Source organism: Falco biarmicus, chromosome 8 (genome assembly GCF_023638135.1).
Source record: "Falco biarmicus isolate bFalBia1 chromosome 8, bFalBia1.pri, whole genome shotgun sequence".
NCBI lineage: Eukaryota > Metazoa > Chordata > Aves > Falconiformes > Falconidae > Falco > Falco biarmicus.
The window spans coordinates 64837154-64852577 of record NC_079295.1 but is presented as its reverse complement, the minus strand read 5'-3'; the positions used below and the strand labels follow the sequence as shown (position 1 = coordinate 64852577).

The 15424-nt window shown below is 48.3% G+C and overlaps 1 protein-coding gene across 3 annotated transcripts; it reads left to right on the top strand.

Annotated features, from left to right (window-relative positions):
• Positions 1 to 3344: 3344 nt before the first annotated feature.
• Positions 3345 to 15179, top strand: LOC130154201 (C-terminal-binding protein 2-like). 3 transcript variants are annotated; one of them, XM_056350067.1, is made up of 10 exons: positions 3345 to 3498; positions 4186 to 4265; positions 4937 to 5091; positions 5182 to 5326; positions 7708 to 7914; positions 8521 to 8735; positions 9508 to 9638; positions 9796 to 9923; positions 10464 to 10584; positions 11653 to 15179. In XM_056350067.1, exons 2-10 carry the CDS (start codon positions 4217 to 4219, stop codon positions 11819 to 11821), a joined length of 1320 nt encoding a protein of 439 aa, XP_056206042.1. In that variant the 5' UTR covers positions 3345 to 3498; positions 4186 to 4216; the 3' UTR covers positions 11822 to 15179. The 3 variants fall into 3 exon arrangements, with proteins under 3 accessions (XP_056206042.1, XP_056206043.1, XP_056206044.1); XM_056350068.1 differs by lacking the exon at positions 4186 to 4265 and having other exon boundaries at positions 3348 to 3498; XM_056350069.1 differs by lacking the exon at positions 3345 to 3498 and having other exon boundaries at positions 4032 to 4265.
• Positions 15180 to 15424: the final 245 nt, after the last annotated feature.

The following is a 15424-nucleotide window of genomic DNA, read 5'->3' as shown; positions in this document are numbered from 1 at the left end:
TTAACACGTGCATGCTTCGGTGGCAGGTTCAAAAGTCATCCAGGTAGTGAGCAGCTCAGAAGAAAAATTATTCGTAAAAGGAAAGCCACAGTATTTCCTCAAGGGAAGAAAGGAGCTCCTTAGAACAGCACTGCTCTACTACCTTAAGTCTAAATTTTTTCAGAGACAGGAACACAGGAAAAGTAAGTAGCTTTAATAATGCGTTATAGTACTAGATTTGATTCAAAGACATTTCAGTGATGCACTGTGAGCCCATTGCTCTGATCCTGGTGTTCGGATCCATGATGCATCTTGTCCGATCTGCTACTTGCTCTCTCCTTGTCTCAAGTGAAGCTGAATCAGCATACAGGACAGTGGGTCTGGCAGTGGCAAGACAGACCCAGGCCTCAGGGGTAGCAGCTGTTCAGAGCCATGTACTATACTGAACATGGTAACAGACAGAAAAATAATGGAACCAAAACCAAGATTTTACTGTTCCTGTAGGTTGGCAAGGTACTTAAACAGGTATGAGAGCAATCAAGTTACAGAATATGTATTAGATTACTTCCCCTTGATTTAGGAGCATCCCTACAGCTGCTTTCTGCAGTGAAATGGACGGGGTTTCCATTCATTCAAGCCATGAGACAGGGGACTCCAAGGCACATCGGGCAGCAAAGATCAGTGGTCCCACCCTGCTGCCACCTTTGCTACCTTTCAGTGCTGTGGAAGACAGAAATGGAGGCAGCAGGGTCCAGCTGCTTGCAGTAGGTTTTTGTTTTAATCACTCATGTACATTTTCTCCTCTTGGCTTGTAAAAGAGATGGGCACATGGCAGGGCAGCAGCACAGGGGCTGTTTACTTTACACCTTATCAGCAGCATTAAGTGCTTTAGAGACTACCAGGAAAGACTCAGGTACCAGCCGCTCCCACATGGCAGGACTTTGGACCATGGCACAGAGCTGCTATGTCCAGATGGATGAGGCTTTCTTTACTAGTTCTGCCCCTAGCAACAAGGTTGCCAGGATTTCCAGTTTCTTTGTCTGTCCTCAGAAGAACCTTCTCTTCCCTCCTGTCCCTCTTGTTCTTTTTAAGCATCCAACCAAGTACTTGCCATGAGGGCTGTCCACAGCATCCTGCAGGCAGTCCAGGAGGATGCCTCACGGTGTCACTCAGCGCCGCAGCGGTGCTGCAGACCACCAAACAGGCAAGGTCGCCTCCCCCATTCCGTGTGCAAGCCAAGCGGGTAGAGCTGTCCGGGTTTTTTTCGCAGCAGTATACGGACACTGCCGTGGTGGTGGGATTTTTAATTTGTAAGTAACTGATGCTGCAGGGAAGCTGTGCCAATAGCTGAGGCACCATTGCAGCTGTGCTCACACGCCATATCCCCGCGGTCCAGATGGTGTGTGACGGAGTGGAGGGGGTTCTAGCGGGACCCCCGGGCCCTGCCCGGCAGCGGGCGGCACGGCGGGGCAGGCCGGACTGCTGCGGGGACACCAAGGCGCCCAGCACCGGCCCTGCCCGCTGAGCACCACGCACGGGGCTCCCGGGGGAGAGCAGAGCCCCAGGCCGGCCCGGCCTTGCCGCCTCGGGGGAGGGGTCGGTCCTCATCCCAGCCCCGGGGGCCAGGCCGGCCGTAAGGTGCCCGCTCCCGCCGGTGCCCGTACCGGTGCCCGTACCAGTGCCCGCTCCCGCCGCGGTGCAGCAGCGCCGCCCGCCGGGCCACGCAGGCACGGCAGCTTGAGCCGGCCCCCGCCGCCCTCCTCCCGGGTGTGCCCTCACTGCAACGCTGCCGCCGGGCCTGCCGCCATGCCGAGCTGCTCACCGGGGAAGCTCTCACACGTTGAGAAGCGGCGGCTCGGGCCGGCCGGGCCCCCTGCTCTTACGGGGCGCATGGTGCTGAGGTCCCCCCGGCCCCGCGCCAACGATGACAGCGGCAGCTCCGCCAAGGCGCCGCTAGGGGGCGGTAGTGGCGGCCGAGGGGCACGGCGGGAGAGGAGCGTTCCCATTGGGTTGCGAGCACGTCACTCCAGGACAGCCCCTCAGGGGCCGGCAGCCTCGTGGGCGGGGTGTTGCGGTCCTGGGCGGTAAGCGAGCCAATCAGCGTCCTAGCCGACGGGGGGCGTGGCCCGGGCCAGGCGAAGGCGGGGCGAAGGCGGGCGGGAGCATGGGGAGAGGTTCCGTCTGTGTCACCCTTGTCCAGGGCTGCAGCTCGCTCGTATTTCCTCATTTGAGGGTTTGGTGACATTAGTAGGCAACCAAGATCACCAGCTTTTCAGCACGTTGCCAAAACAGGTTTCTTTGGGAAGTGACGGTGCAGCAGCAGGGCCCTGTGATTTCTGGGCGCTGGGCGGTGACTGTGGCACCTGCTGCGCTTCAGCTTGGTGCGCTCAGGCTTGTGTGCACACTTACTCAGTAAAGTCCTTTGTGCTCAGTTTCTCCTCTTTCAGCTCCAAACTCTAACTGATGTGTATTAATGCTTTGTTAAGGGAAAAAACAGTAAGTTTTGTATATCCAGAATGTAAGCTGGAGTGAGGAAGGCTTGTCTGGTCTGTGTCCTCACGCTGTCCCACCTCCCAAGGCTTGCCCCATTTGTGTAACGTCCTTTGGTAGCCCACCTATCTCAGGGATTGCATCCTTTCTTGCTTGGTCAGAAGGAAACTTTCTGTTTAAGGCAATTTAAGGGACCCATGTCTAGAAATAACCAGTAACAGCTCTTTGTGGGCACTGGGTAACAGTAGAAACAGATACTGTTGTGGGGATAGCTGGTGAGCTAGAAAATGAGCCTACTTTGTGGTATTGTGCGGCTCATTCCTGCATGAAGCATGAGTAGTTGTGGCTAGCTAAGGGAGCTGTGCTGTGATGTCAGTCAGCACACACTTGGGGTCAAACCTTCTGCCAGGAGAGGCAGTCAGCATGACGCACTTGGTGGCAAGGTAGGTGCAGGATATCAAGAGATGGGATGCAGAGATGCTGGAAAGGGTATTGTAGTGCTGATCTACTCCCAGGACCACGGGACAAGTGTGGGAGATACGGCTGCAAAGGTGGCAAAACAGAAGCTGTTTTGCATGGCTCCCTGTTTTGTCTCACACAGACAGTTTCCCAGGAAGGCCTGAAGCTATATCCCAGGATCCACCTTCCAGGCAAGGCAGGCTTTTGTAACCATCCTTCCTGGCTGACTCCTTGCAGCCAAGACACAACTCTCTGAATAGCAAGTTTGCCTCTCAAACGTCTGCTGAGTACTCTTTTACTTTGGAGAATTTAGTTCCCTATGAACAGTTCCCCCTTCTTCAGCCTCTGCCTAGGCTGGGAATTCCCTGTTGTCAAGTTTCTGAGAACTGGAGACGTCTCAGATCTTTACAGACTGCACTGCTGCTTTTGATTCTTGCCCTTCTAATATGCGCCTCCATGCCAGAAGTGCTGAGATACAGCGACATCAAGGCGCACACAGGGACACACTCAACTAATACCAGACGATCCAGATGAGGTGGTGGTGGATGACTAAAGGGGCAGGGGCAACAGGTAAGTCTGCCTGTGCTTTCTGTCTTCGCGTGTGGAGGGCTCAGGCTCCTGCCTCAGAGCACAGCGAGGGCAGAGGCAAGGATGCCCCCGACACGACATGGCCGGGTGCCGCGCGTCCCACGCCTGCCAGCCTGGTCGCTGCCGAATCCGCGGCCTGGAGGGAGGCACGAAGCCACGGAGCTTCTCCCACCGCTGTGCGGGCCTGCGGGGTGGGAGAGCACCGTGACCGCCCCCCCCCCCAGCAGCGGGGCTCCCAGAGGCATCTCCCCGCGGCGGCAGGCCGCTCCCTGCCCCGCACCGGCGCTCCTGGAGTCCACGGGCAGCGGAGAGCGCCCACCCGCCCGCTAGGCCTCGCCGCCCGTCGGCCCTCGGGGGGCAGCTCTCCGGCCGGCAGCGGCGCTGCTTTCCCGCCCCCAGGCGCACACGCCGCTCCCGCGGGAGCCGCCCGGCACTGAGCCGGCTGCGCCCAGGGAGAGCTGCCGCCCCGCCGCGAAGGCCTGTGGGGCGGGGCGCGGCCCGGAAGCGGAAGCGGAAGCGAGCGGCGCCCCAAGTTGCGGCGCCTCTGTGGCGGCTGGGCCGCTCGGCACGGGGCTGCGGCCCGGCCCTTCCGCTTCCTCCCGGGAGCCGGCGGCGGCTGCGCGGGCGGCGGGAGCCGGCGGCGGCGAGTGACGGGGTGTCCCTCGGCAGCGCTGAGGGGCGGCGCGGCACGGTGCGGCCCATGGACCGGCACAAAGTCAAGCGGCAGCGGCTGGACCGGATCTGCGAAGGTGAGTGAGGCGGGGCGGGCGCCGCGTGGGGCCACGCCCGGCGGCGGCCCGGGGCCCGGCGGCGGCGGCGGGACGGGGTGCGGCGGGGAGCCTGGCCCGGCTGCCGCTCCCCCAGCCGGGCTGCAGCGCTCCCGCTGCCGGCGGTGGGCTTCCACCCGCGCCTCTACGGCAGGGCCCCGCAGGCCTGCCGCCTGCCGGGGGCTCGGTGCCGCCCGCCGCCGGAGAGGGGCGGCTGCCCGTGACTGTCGGGGCCGTGGACGTACCCGCTGCGGTGCTGCCTGGGGAGGAAACGGAGCTGGTGCCCCGGGGTGCTGAGCTGGGGGGGGCAGGCTGGGGGGCGGCGGGCCCGAAGGGCTCTGTGTCTAGTTTCGGCAGCCCAGGGTAAGGTGGCACGCTTCTGCGTGGACCGCCTCTACTAGCTCGTTGCTGATAAACCATGTTTTATTTTTCTTTTATAGTGGTGGAAGAGTTTTGGTTTCTTTTCACTAGCTTCGTTTCCCTTCATTCGTTTCCTGTTTATTTCTTTTGCTTTGACTAATCTCTTCCAAAATACTACAGTATTTATATAAGTACACATATATATAGCAGAACTAGTGATGTGTCAGACAGGCAAACAAGGGTTCCAGCATTCTTGTCTTTCACATAATCATTCCTGCTGACTTTCTTAATAGGCATACGGCCTCCTATTGTGAATGGCCCGATGCCAGCACGGCCACTGGTTGCGCTCCTGGATGGACGAGATTGCACGGTGGAGATGCCCATCTTGAAGGATGTTGCTACGGTGGCATTTTGCGATGCTCAGTCAACTCAGGAAATCCATGAAAAGGTGGGGTAGAAAATTTGCGAACATTCAGATGTAGAGCTCTGCCTCTTGGAGTAAGCAGAGCAGACTGATTTGGACTGGTTTTTGTTGTAGGTGCTGAATGAAGCAGTAGGAGCTCTGATGTATCACACCATTACCCTCTCTCGTCAGGATCTGGAGAAATTCAAAGCCCTCAGGGTCATTGTGCGTATTGGCAGTGGCTATGACAATGTTGACATCAAATCTGCTGCAGAATTAGGTATGATGACAACATTAGGGTTCTGTTGCGATCAGAACGGATTGTGATGTGGAACACTGCTCATGTTTTTCTGTTTTATAGCTGACTGCATTTAAAACCTTTTATGTAAAAAGATTTGGAGCTGCTTAATATCAGGCATCTTTAGGAAGCTGACCAATATTGGAACTGGTAGGTGACTTGAAAGAAAGATTCTCAGTTCTCAGATTTCTCTGCCATAGATGTCAGTGTCTTTGCTGTTTGGGATTCAGAAACCTGAATATGGTTTCAGTAAATTTTGGTGAGGTGGTTTTGGGTTGTTTGTGGGGAAAGAATTGAGCAAACTGATGTCTGAAAGCAGCCTGCAAATGCTGATGCAGGATACTCCCTGTAAATGCTTGATTAGTAAGTTTTCCTGTTAATTTTTTATATGCAGGTAGGTTCTGATTCAGCACTTTTATTATTGATCCCTTTAGAGCCCTAGGCCTGTGAAAAATCTCTGGATCAGGTGACAAAAGGCTGCTGTTCATTAAACATGGCAGTGAGACCCTTGGACCTTGTAGTCTCCTAGGTGAAGTGGATCATCTAAGTGCCCTGCCCCTTTTTTAGGTTTGTGTCAGAGATTTGAAACATTTCTTAGTGTAATGCAGATCAGATTAAGCTTAATCAAATGCAGGTATTTATATATAAAATTTAAATAGGCGTTATAATTTCCAGATCTGTAAGAACAGATGAATTGCAAATAAAGGAAGAGTGCATGTTTGTCTAGTGCTTGAGTTAGGTATAAAGAGTCTTCTCACATGAACGCTTCAGCTGAATAGTCCCAAGAGTGCCTGGCAACGTCCTTGGCTCTCATGTCCTTGGCAGCTGTTACATTTTTGGGCTGAGTTTGGAACCTAATCTGCTTCTAGTGTTCTCCTCTTAAAGTCACCATCCATATCATTGATTCATTCGGTTTCAGAGTTTTCCCATTCCCCCTACTCCACACTCATTAACCCAAGGAGAAAGGGGTCAGAGTTCTTTTCCCATCATACTGCTGCTTGCCACTTTTGCTTTGGAGCGATAGTATGATGACTCTTATGCATGGCCGGGTTTGCTTTTTCATGGACAATTAATGATTATTTGGATGCTTAGCTAGGCCATTCAGTTCATTCTGAGGTAAGATACTGCTGCTTATGCATTCTGAATCTTCAAATCAGACCAAAGGGCCATTGGGTGTTTGCATTTTCTTATCCTTTGGCATAATACTGCATGTAAACACAAATTTGTGTCTAGCAGTGTAAGAGATGAATGCATGTGGCTTGTCTGAATGAGATGGTAACCAGTGAGATTAAAAGAAGTTAGGTTTCCCTGTCTTCCCACCTCGCGTCTTCTGAGTCGTCTGTGGCATTATGGCACAATTGTGACGGATTTGATAGAGAAAAGGAGTCGAATGTCTGGGACTGTGTGTGGCCATCGCTCTCCTCGTTCTCTTTGGAGAGCATGGTCTGAGTTTAGTTGAATGTCTCCTCTGTAACTGGCTTCCAAAAGAGTGATGCATTGCTGAATTTTATGCACCCTCAACTACTGCCCATAGATTTTATTCCTAGTTTTTAGATAGGTGGTGACTTTTTGAATTAAGGATAGCAGCAGCAAAGTGGTATTTTGTCAGTTATCCACCCCCGTTGACTTTTTTTTGTTGTTTAATGACCAGATTTTGTTATAGTGTTCCATCTTTCCCTTTCCTGACAGTAATTTGTGCTTCCAGGACTTTAACTCCATTTGCATTAGTAATTTGCTTGATAGTTGTAGCTATGGGTTTTATGGTCCCTTGTGGTTCTATGTTATTGTAGAGCAGGAGTGTTATGTGTTGTTATTTTTAAATGTAACTTCAAATGGGTTTAGAGAGGCTCCTGTGGCTTCTCTCAGTGTTTAATGAGTGAGTTACTTATTGTTGCTCCTGGGGAAGCTGATGCTTGCAGTGAGCATCTGGACTGTGAGGCATGAAAGAGCTCAACCATCTGTCTTAATTCTTTTACAGTCTGCCAGTTAATCTGTCAGGAGTATCTCTGGAATGAGTGCATCTTTTTGGATGCAGCTCTTCTAAAACAGTCAGTTTCTTGCATCACTTGTATGACCCAGTTTTCTCATTTCAGCCTGGTTTTTCGTTTTTGGTTTTGGGTTTTTTTTTCTCTCCTGGTGAGTGTGTCAATCAAATATTTGTAAGGAAGGAATGGTATTTCCTTGGGGTTAAAAAGCTGACTGGTCACATCTATGTTGCTGTAGAATGAGCTTTTGAAATGAATCCTGTGTTTCTTGGCAGTTCTGGAGCACTGAATTGTCTTTCAGCACTTATGCCTGAAGAGCTCTATGTTGGTTTAGCGTTGTGATGCTAAAAATCTTATATGACCTCTGTGGCTTTGTAGGCATTGCAGTTTGCAACATCCCTTCCTCCTCAGTAGAGGAGACTGCTGACTCCACCCTCTGCCACATCTTGAACCTATATCGCCGTGTTACTTGGCTACATCAGGCTATGCGTGAAGGGAATCGAGCCTCGAGTGTAGAACAGATTCGAGAGGTGGCTGGAGGCGCTGTGCGTATCCGTGGGGAGACTTTGGGCATCATTGGACTAGGTAAGTGATGGGAACTGTTGAATTGAAAAGTGAACTGTGAAAGTTTTTGGGAACCTAAGAGTCACAGACTGAAAAAAGTGGTAACTTTACGGCTGTTCGTTGTGAAACACACATAAGGAATGCTAGTGCCCTATTCTGTGATGCTGGATATCTTCAAGAGTTGGGTGTATGCCATGGGATTGGGGATTTTTTTTTTTTTTTAATTCAAATGACTAGAAGAATTGGAACATTCAGACAGCTCTTCTCGGTGACTGTTTCCCAGTGTGCTAGGTTCTGTATCAGTAACAAAGCTACCAATTCCTTCTCCCAAGTTCTTGTAATCAGATTATTACTGCCTCTGACTCAGAGTCCAGGTCTGGTTTGAAAAACAGAGCTCCTTCTAGGCTAAGCTCTGGCTATTGCATGGGGAAGGACTAGAATTGGCCACATGGGATCAGCACTGAATAACCTCCTCTGGATCCCTATGGCAATCCTACGGGTTTCCAGGGCTGCACTACCTTGGGCCCTGGCAGTAAACTCCAGTGTAGGCTCCCAGTCTATCCCAGTATCTTGTCTTTAAAGTTTGTTTTACCTTTCCTTGATGATTGTGGGTTTTCTTTTGTGAAGGCCGAGTTGGACAGGCAGTGGCTCTGCGAGCCAAGTCCTTTGGCTTCAACGTGATTTTCTATGATCCCTATCTGCCGGATGGAGTGGAGCGATCCTTGGGTTTACAACGAGTAGGAACCCTGCAGGATCTACTAATGCACAGCGATTGCATCACATTGCACTGCAGCCTGAATGAACATAACCATCACCTCATCAATGACTTCACTATTAAACAGGTGCAGCAGGAGCTTGATTTCCCCCACAGAGCACTGTGGAAATGAATGCAAACAGAAACTGCTGCTTTCACAGAGGCTGAGAGCGTGTGAATCCTGCTGCCTCTGTCGTGTGCCTCCTGCTGCCTTTGGAGGCTGGGAGCGTGTGGATCCGGGTGCCTGTGCTTTGTGCTGTATAGAATTCTGTGTTAAGAGGAGAATAGGATTGGCTTTTTTTGCCATTTATAAATAATGTCTTAGGTGATTCAATAATTTCAAATTACCTTTAAAATGTATAATTGACTCTGCTGGTTAGAGCCAGATGTGGTGTGGCTGGGACTGCATAAGTTTCTTTACACAGCTCTGCCAAAGTCTCTCTGCCCAAGCCCACTGCAAAGTCAGTCTCGGGCTCTACTCCACTAGACTATGAATGTTTTTCAGTGCTTTGATGAGAGACACCTGGACGTTGTAGTCCAGTTTTGTATAGCTGGATACTTGATTCATGTCCTCTTTCTTTTTTAATGTAGTAGGATGAATATGGAGTGCAGAACTTGAGAGTTCCACTTTTGCCCTTGTTGTCTTGTGGTTTTGTTTGTTCATTTTTAAAGCAAATTTCTCAAGAATTGCTTGCAGGCATTTCCCCTGTCGTTAGCTTTGCAGTGAGAGCACTCCTAGTTCGTCCAGGCCTCATCTAATCACTGCAGGCTCCTGCTCATTTCCAGTAGACTTCCCAAGATTCACTTAGCTTCCGTGAAAAATCTCATTCTCAACCCACTTAATATCTTTCTTCTTCCAGATGCGCCAGGGCTGCTTCTTAGTGAACACAGCCCGGGGAGGGCTGGTAGATGAGAAAGCCTTAGCACAAGCCTTGAAAGAGGGGAGAATCAGAGGAACAGCATTGGATGTGCATGAGTCTGAGCCTTTCAGGTAATGTTGCGCCTGCATGCCAGCTGCTATCCTGTGACTCGTCTACACTGGATGATTCTTTTGGGTTTTTGTTATTTGAGTTACAGTGATACCTGAGAGGACAGATGGGGTTATCACATCTGTAGAGAAACTTTTTTTTTTTTTTTCCCCCTAACAGCTTTGCTCAGGGGCCCTTAAAAGACGCACCCAATGTGATCTGCACCCCTCACACTGCCTGGTACAGTGAGCAGGCTTCCATTGAATCCAGAGAAGATGCAGCTAAAGAGATCCGCAGAGCTATTACAGGTAATGAGGAAGACTCTGCTCTGCAGCTGCTGCTGAATTAGTATTCTTTTGTTAGTTCATTGCAAGGATTATGCTGATTGTTCTGAAAACTTGGACTCAGTAACTGGTTTCGGTTTCTGGAACTGGAGCTTAAGTTGGTGATTGTCTCTTTGCCTTCTGAGAATCTTTTAACTAATGCTGGAGTTGTAAAGCCTTGTACCTAGTACATCTTCCAAATCATTTGCAATCGTTCCTTTGATGGTTCTACTGCACACTTTTTTTTCTGGAGTAGTACATACTGTCTCTTGGGAGGTGAGGCTTGGCAATTGCAGTTTGTGGCCAATAATGCCCACAAGATCACCGAAGTGGGAAGGAAGGGACTGTTTCTTGTCTTTTCCAGACACCAGTTGCTCAGAGGCAAGTCTCCCCTGCCCAGTTACCCTGTGGAGGTAGACTGAAACGGTCTTGCACATTTCCTTTCTACTTTCCTTTGTAAATGTTTCAGGGAATGAGCCCATCCTACTTGTCCTGGATTTTTTGTCATTCTTGGCATTCTTGCAGGTCACATACCTGATGCTTTGAGGAACTGTGTTAATAAGGAGTACTTGCTGTTAGCAGCTCAGTGGTCCAGTATTGATCCTGCAACTGTCTACCCAGAACTCAATGGAGCTGCAGCTTACAGGTGAGACATGCAAGTTACTGCTTCCAAGCGTATGTTCCCACTGAAGTAGGCCAACTTCCCTCTCTGGGTTTGAGAACTGCTTGTACCTGTAAGCAGGTATGTTTCTGTTCCTATGTACTCTCTATATGAGCTCTTTCCAGAAACTTAAGAGCAGCAGTTCTGAAGCTGTACTAGGATTTAACCTTTACTTGGTCATATTCAGTTCCAGCTGCATACTGGTTAATTTTTCCAAGTCATTGCAAGACCTGCCCGAGACATATCTTAATGTAAGAAAGCCTGCTGGGTGCCTGAAAAGAGGTCTGGATCTTAACATTTAGAAGAAGTTGTGCATGTCATTAGAACTGCATTAAAAAAAGCACAGTTCTTACCTGTAGCCCAAATGCAGACTATTAAAGAGACGTTGTCCATCATATTTGGGCAGTGGCCTAATAGGGCATGTTTCAGTATTTCTGTTACAGACCTGCCAAGTAATTGTGGGTGGGTTGCTTCCCTTCTGTTTTTTCTCCTATCTGTAAAGCAGGAAATATATTATCTTCCCTTCCTGGAAAGATCTACATAGGTTCAGATGTATTTATGGAGAAGGCATAGGGAGGCAAAATGGAAGTAATGGAAGAGTAGTTCACTAGCAATTCATGAGTTTCACTCTATTTTTCATCTTACCTCTAGCTGTTTTATTAGTTCAGCTCCTTACTTTTTCTATCTTAGAGCCCAGTGAAGGATAACTGGCAGCTTGCACTCCTGCTGATGGGGAGGGAACTTCCAGCCCTTCAGAGTACCATCATATAGTGCTTCACACTGTTTTTCACCAGAGACAAATTTTGTACCTGTCTTCCAAATGCTTAGTATGTGACCCGAGATTTATCTCTGCCTGTCTGAGAACAGGTGTCGTTTGGTGTTAGGATATAACTGCTACTTTTCAGCTCTGGAGACTTTTCCTGCGTTCTGTCTCCAAGCGTTTCTGTTAGAAAGAGGGATTTACGTTCAGCAGTTGCGTGAGGGCACGGCTCCTTTGCCCTTGTGCAACTGTGTTGGACAAGCTTGTAACTTCTACGTTTCTGTTGGTTTTAGGTTTCCTCCAGTAGTGGGAGTAGCCACTCCTGGTCTACCAGAACCACCAGTAGTGGAAGGGATTGTAGCTCATGGGATCCCTCCCGTTTCTCACTCTGCACCGCGTACCCCTTCCCCAGGAGAGACGAGCAAACTGGATGCAGACAGAGAGATTCCTGCTGACCAGTAGCAGCATCTTTCTCTCCTCTCCACTGGCAGCAGAAAAAAGTAGGAGGGTATCTCCTCGGACCTTCTTTAACACCCTACAGAGACTGTTTCCTGTTCATACAGGACGGGAGAATGCATTTCAGTACTGGCAAACTTTAGCTCTTGCCTTTATTTTGTAACCCTTTAGTTTTAATCTTTCAATGAATCTTTTTCCTTCTCTGGGGCAGGGCAGCAGTGACCTTGCCTCCCTTTGGAAATACTTGGTTTAATGAATGAGTTTTCCCATGTATCTGCCTCGGTTGTCTGTGCCAGGGAACTGTCCTTGTGCTCTTGAAAATAGAAGTGGAGCTGTCTGACCAGGGATGGCCCTCAGTGTTCCTAACCCCAGACTTCAGTGCACACTTTTCAGTTGTGACTTGTAGCTTAAATTTAATTTGGCTGAACCTCTCCAAGTGTAGCCATGGGGAATACTAGAAAAATATTAGTGAATTGGAGAGGTTGTGACTATTGTCTTTATTATGCCCTTGGTAGAATGCAGCCTAGGCTCAGCTCTATGTATTACTTCGCTTGTTTTAATGAAGGTTTCCTGTGAGAACAGACATAGCACAGGCATTGCTAATTCTTGGCCATACAAAGATTTGTCTATGCAGTACTAGGCCTGAAGTTAAAAGTAACAGTCTTCAAAGCCAGCCTTGTAAATAATTTGGAAGGGATTAAAATGTCATCAAATGTGTTCTGGTGGCCACTGTGTTTGTGAGGCTTCAGAATAGTTCACCCTGGAGTCTGTGTAACTTGAAGAAGGCAAGGGAATGCAGAAATGGGGAAAAACTTGCACTGGGAGACAGCAAGTAGCAATACCTTGCAGCTGCAGTTGCTGGTCCCTCACATACCTCACAGTCTAATGGCATGTTTATCCACAAGGTATCTATCATGTTAGAATTGTAATGGTGGGGGTTTTTTTGTTGTTTGTTTTTTTTTGGGGGGGGGGGGGGGGGGGTGTTGGCATAACTGCATCAACTAGAAGTAACATACCACTTGTCTTTGTGCTGATGAAGAAGGCAGCTTTTAACAGTTGACCAAACTACTTTCGCTCTTCTAGCGTGTACTGCATCTGCAGTAGTGGGTAGGGGAAGACAGTGGGTTTTTGTTTTTTTTTTACAGGAATGAGCTTTGTGATAACTAAAGGAGAAGGAACTCTCTTAGCTTGTCACCTGAAGCCAAGGCAGGACTGTTGCTCTCAATTCTCTCCCCGTTTCCCAGATGATTGAATATGAATTGCTTCTTTGAGGGGTATGGAATCTTCAGCAAAACACGTTCCACAGATTTTCCTTAATTCCTAATCCTCCTTTAATTTCATCTTGTTACACTTTAGTCATAGCCTTTCCATGGACAAGATGTAACAATTCTTGATTGTTCACGTTGTGTGGGTGTATTAAAGTAGGTGCTATGTGGGAGACATACCCTATCTGTGAGTTTGTCTGCCTCCCTCGATTTTTCCCTCTTTTGTGTGTCTGTGATGGGAAGCTGAACAGCTGGGAGCAGACTGGAAATACACCTTGAGCTGTGGACAAAATCCTCTGTTTAGGCTGTTTACAGTTTGGGAAGCTGATGAAAGCTTTTGGAGTCAGTAAGTTTTCAGATTTTTTTTCTCCAATACTGCCTTCATATAATGGCTTACTACTGATACATTGAAGTGATTCATTCCTTTCTTCTCCAGGCCCCCCAGCAGTTCAAGAAAGGAAAATAGGAAGGAAGTAAACTTCAGGTGTCTTGTTACAGATTTTACACTTTAACTGTTTAGCATTAGTGAGATGATACTAGTTCTCTAGTGCTGAGTATCTTTTTGATAAGCTATTTGTCTTGGTGAAGGTTCTTGGCTTCTGTGTTTTCATGAATGATGCTGGTTCTACTTAAAATTCATATACCTCCTTGGCTGCTCAGGTTTAGCAGATCAGGCTGGGACTGGTGGTAGGCATAAGTTACAGGAGAGCTTTTTCTGACCAGGAGCCTAAGGCTCAGAAGCATGTTGATTGTAGCTATACCTAAAACAACCAGCAGCACTTTCCTGCGTTCTCTAATCTCTAGGAAATCTAAATTTTACAAGCTACTAGCTCAGAAAGCTGTTCTTCTGACGGGCAGATGGGGAAAAGTTTTCAGGGACTGAGAGCTCATCTTCTGCCCATTGCCACATTGGGGAAGTAGTCTGTCAATACCTACTCTTTCCTTATTTGCTGCTGAAAATTCCTGCCTACTTGGAGGTTCAGGTTTGAGATTATTTTCTGGTAAGGGGCGGCTTCTAGTTATGAGCTTTGTGAATACAGAGGATCAGAGTACATTGACCTTGTCTCTTCTAGAGCACAATGCAAGATAGATTTATTTTTTTTAAGAGGCAACATTCTTTTTTTTTCTTCTGAACTGCAAGTATCTGTATAGATTAGTCAAATAACTGAATATAGGAAGAGTGGAAAGATCTCATTTGGGGGACACTTGAGTTTCTCAATTCTTATTTTTGGTACCTAGATATACCGGTGACTAGTAAGCATAGGAATGAAAAAATTGGTATCATAAGAAATGTTTCCAGTTACGGGTACTAAGGAGTTGAAGCTGATAGCATTGTTAGTGGCTCTGTTCTATCCAACACTCTGCAGGCTTGTGATTGGATATGAAGGCAATTTTCCCTTTGATTAAAGCCACAGCAGAAAATGTTGAGGGAAAAATGAACAGAACCCTTATCATGACCTCAAAGAAGGACTCTTTGTGCTTACAGGATTACTCTGCTTGTATGCCTTTTGTACCTCTGCTTATAGACTGAACCTATTATCACCAGACAAAGGCTGTTCTGAACAGATAGCTCAAGGAAAAATTTACCAGTACTAAAGTACCGTGTGGTCTTCTCCATCCCCTGAGTGCCAAGTCCTTTGTTAGCACTGTCTCCTGTGTGATACACTGACTTGCAGCTCCCCCTCCCAAGCTTAGGGCAGTATACAGAAGTGGAAGGATTTTAGTTTTTTTTTTTTTAAATGCCTTCCTTCAGAACTAGTGCAGAGCTTTAATCCCAAAGAACAGAAGTCTCCCAAGGTGAGGCAGGAGTGCCCTAGCTGCACTAATCTGCTTACAGGAGGTGCTCCCACTGTCCCAAGGTACATTCTGTTTGTCAGGGTCACTGCTGCTGACCAGCTTTTTTATAGAGGACTCAGAGTTTCAGAAATATATTTTTGTAGACAATGACTAAACTGTGAAACATTGAAATAAAGCATGTAAACAAAAACTTACAGCACTGTCCTCTGTACAGATGTTTTTCTCACTTCAGTTCTCTCCTGACTCATTAGAAATGTTTGATTACTTCTTGGATATATTTTAATAAAGTTCTCCAAAGAACATGGCTGCTGTCTATGGAAGGGGTGGCCTTAAATATAGTATTGAAGGGGAGGGTTGAAAACCTGTACAGGTGAGTGTGCATCGGTCCTGCTTTTCTCAATATTAGGTAAGTTGGATCTTCTGCACAGTCACTCCCTGGATCAGCCACTCTGGCAAATCACTTTCATTGGATTCTGGAGCATTGACTGTTAGTCAAACCTGTGACGGTGGCAGGCTGGAGAAGAAGCCATCTTCAGTGGTTAAGGGA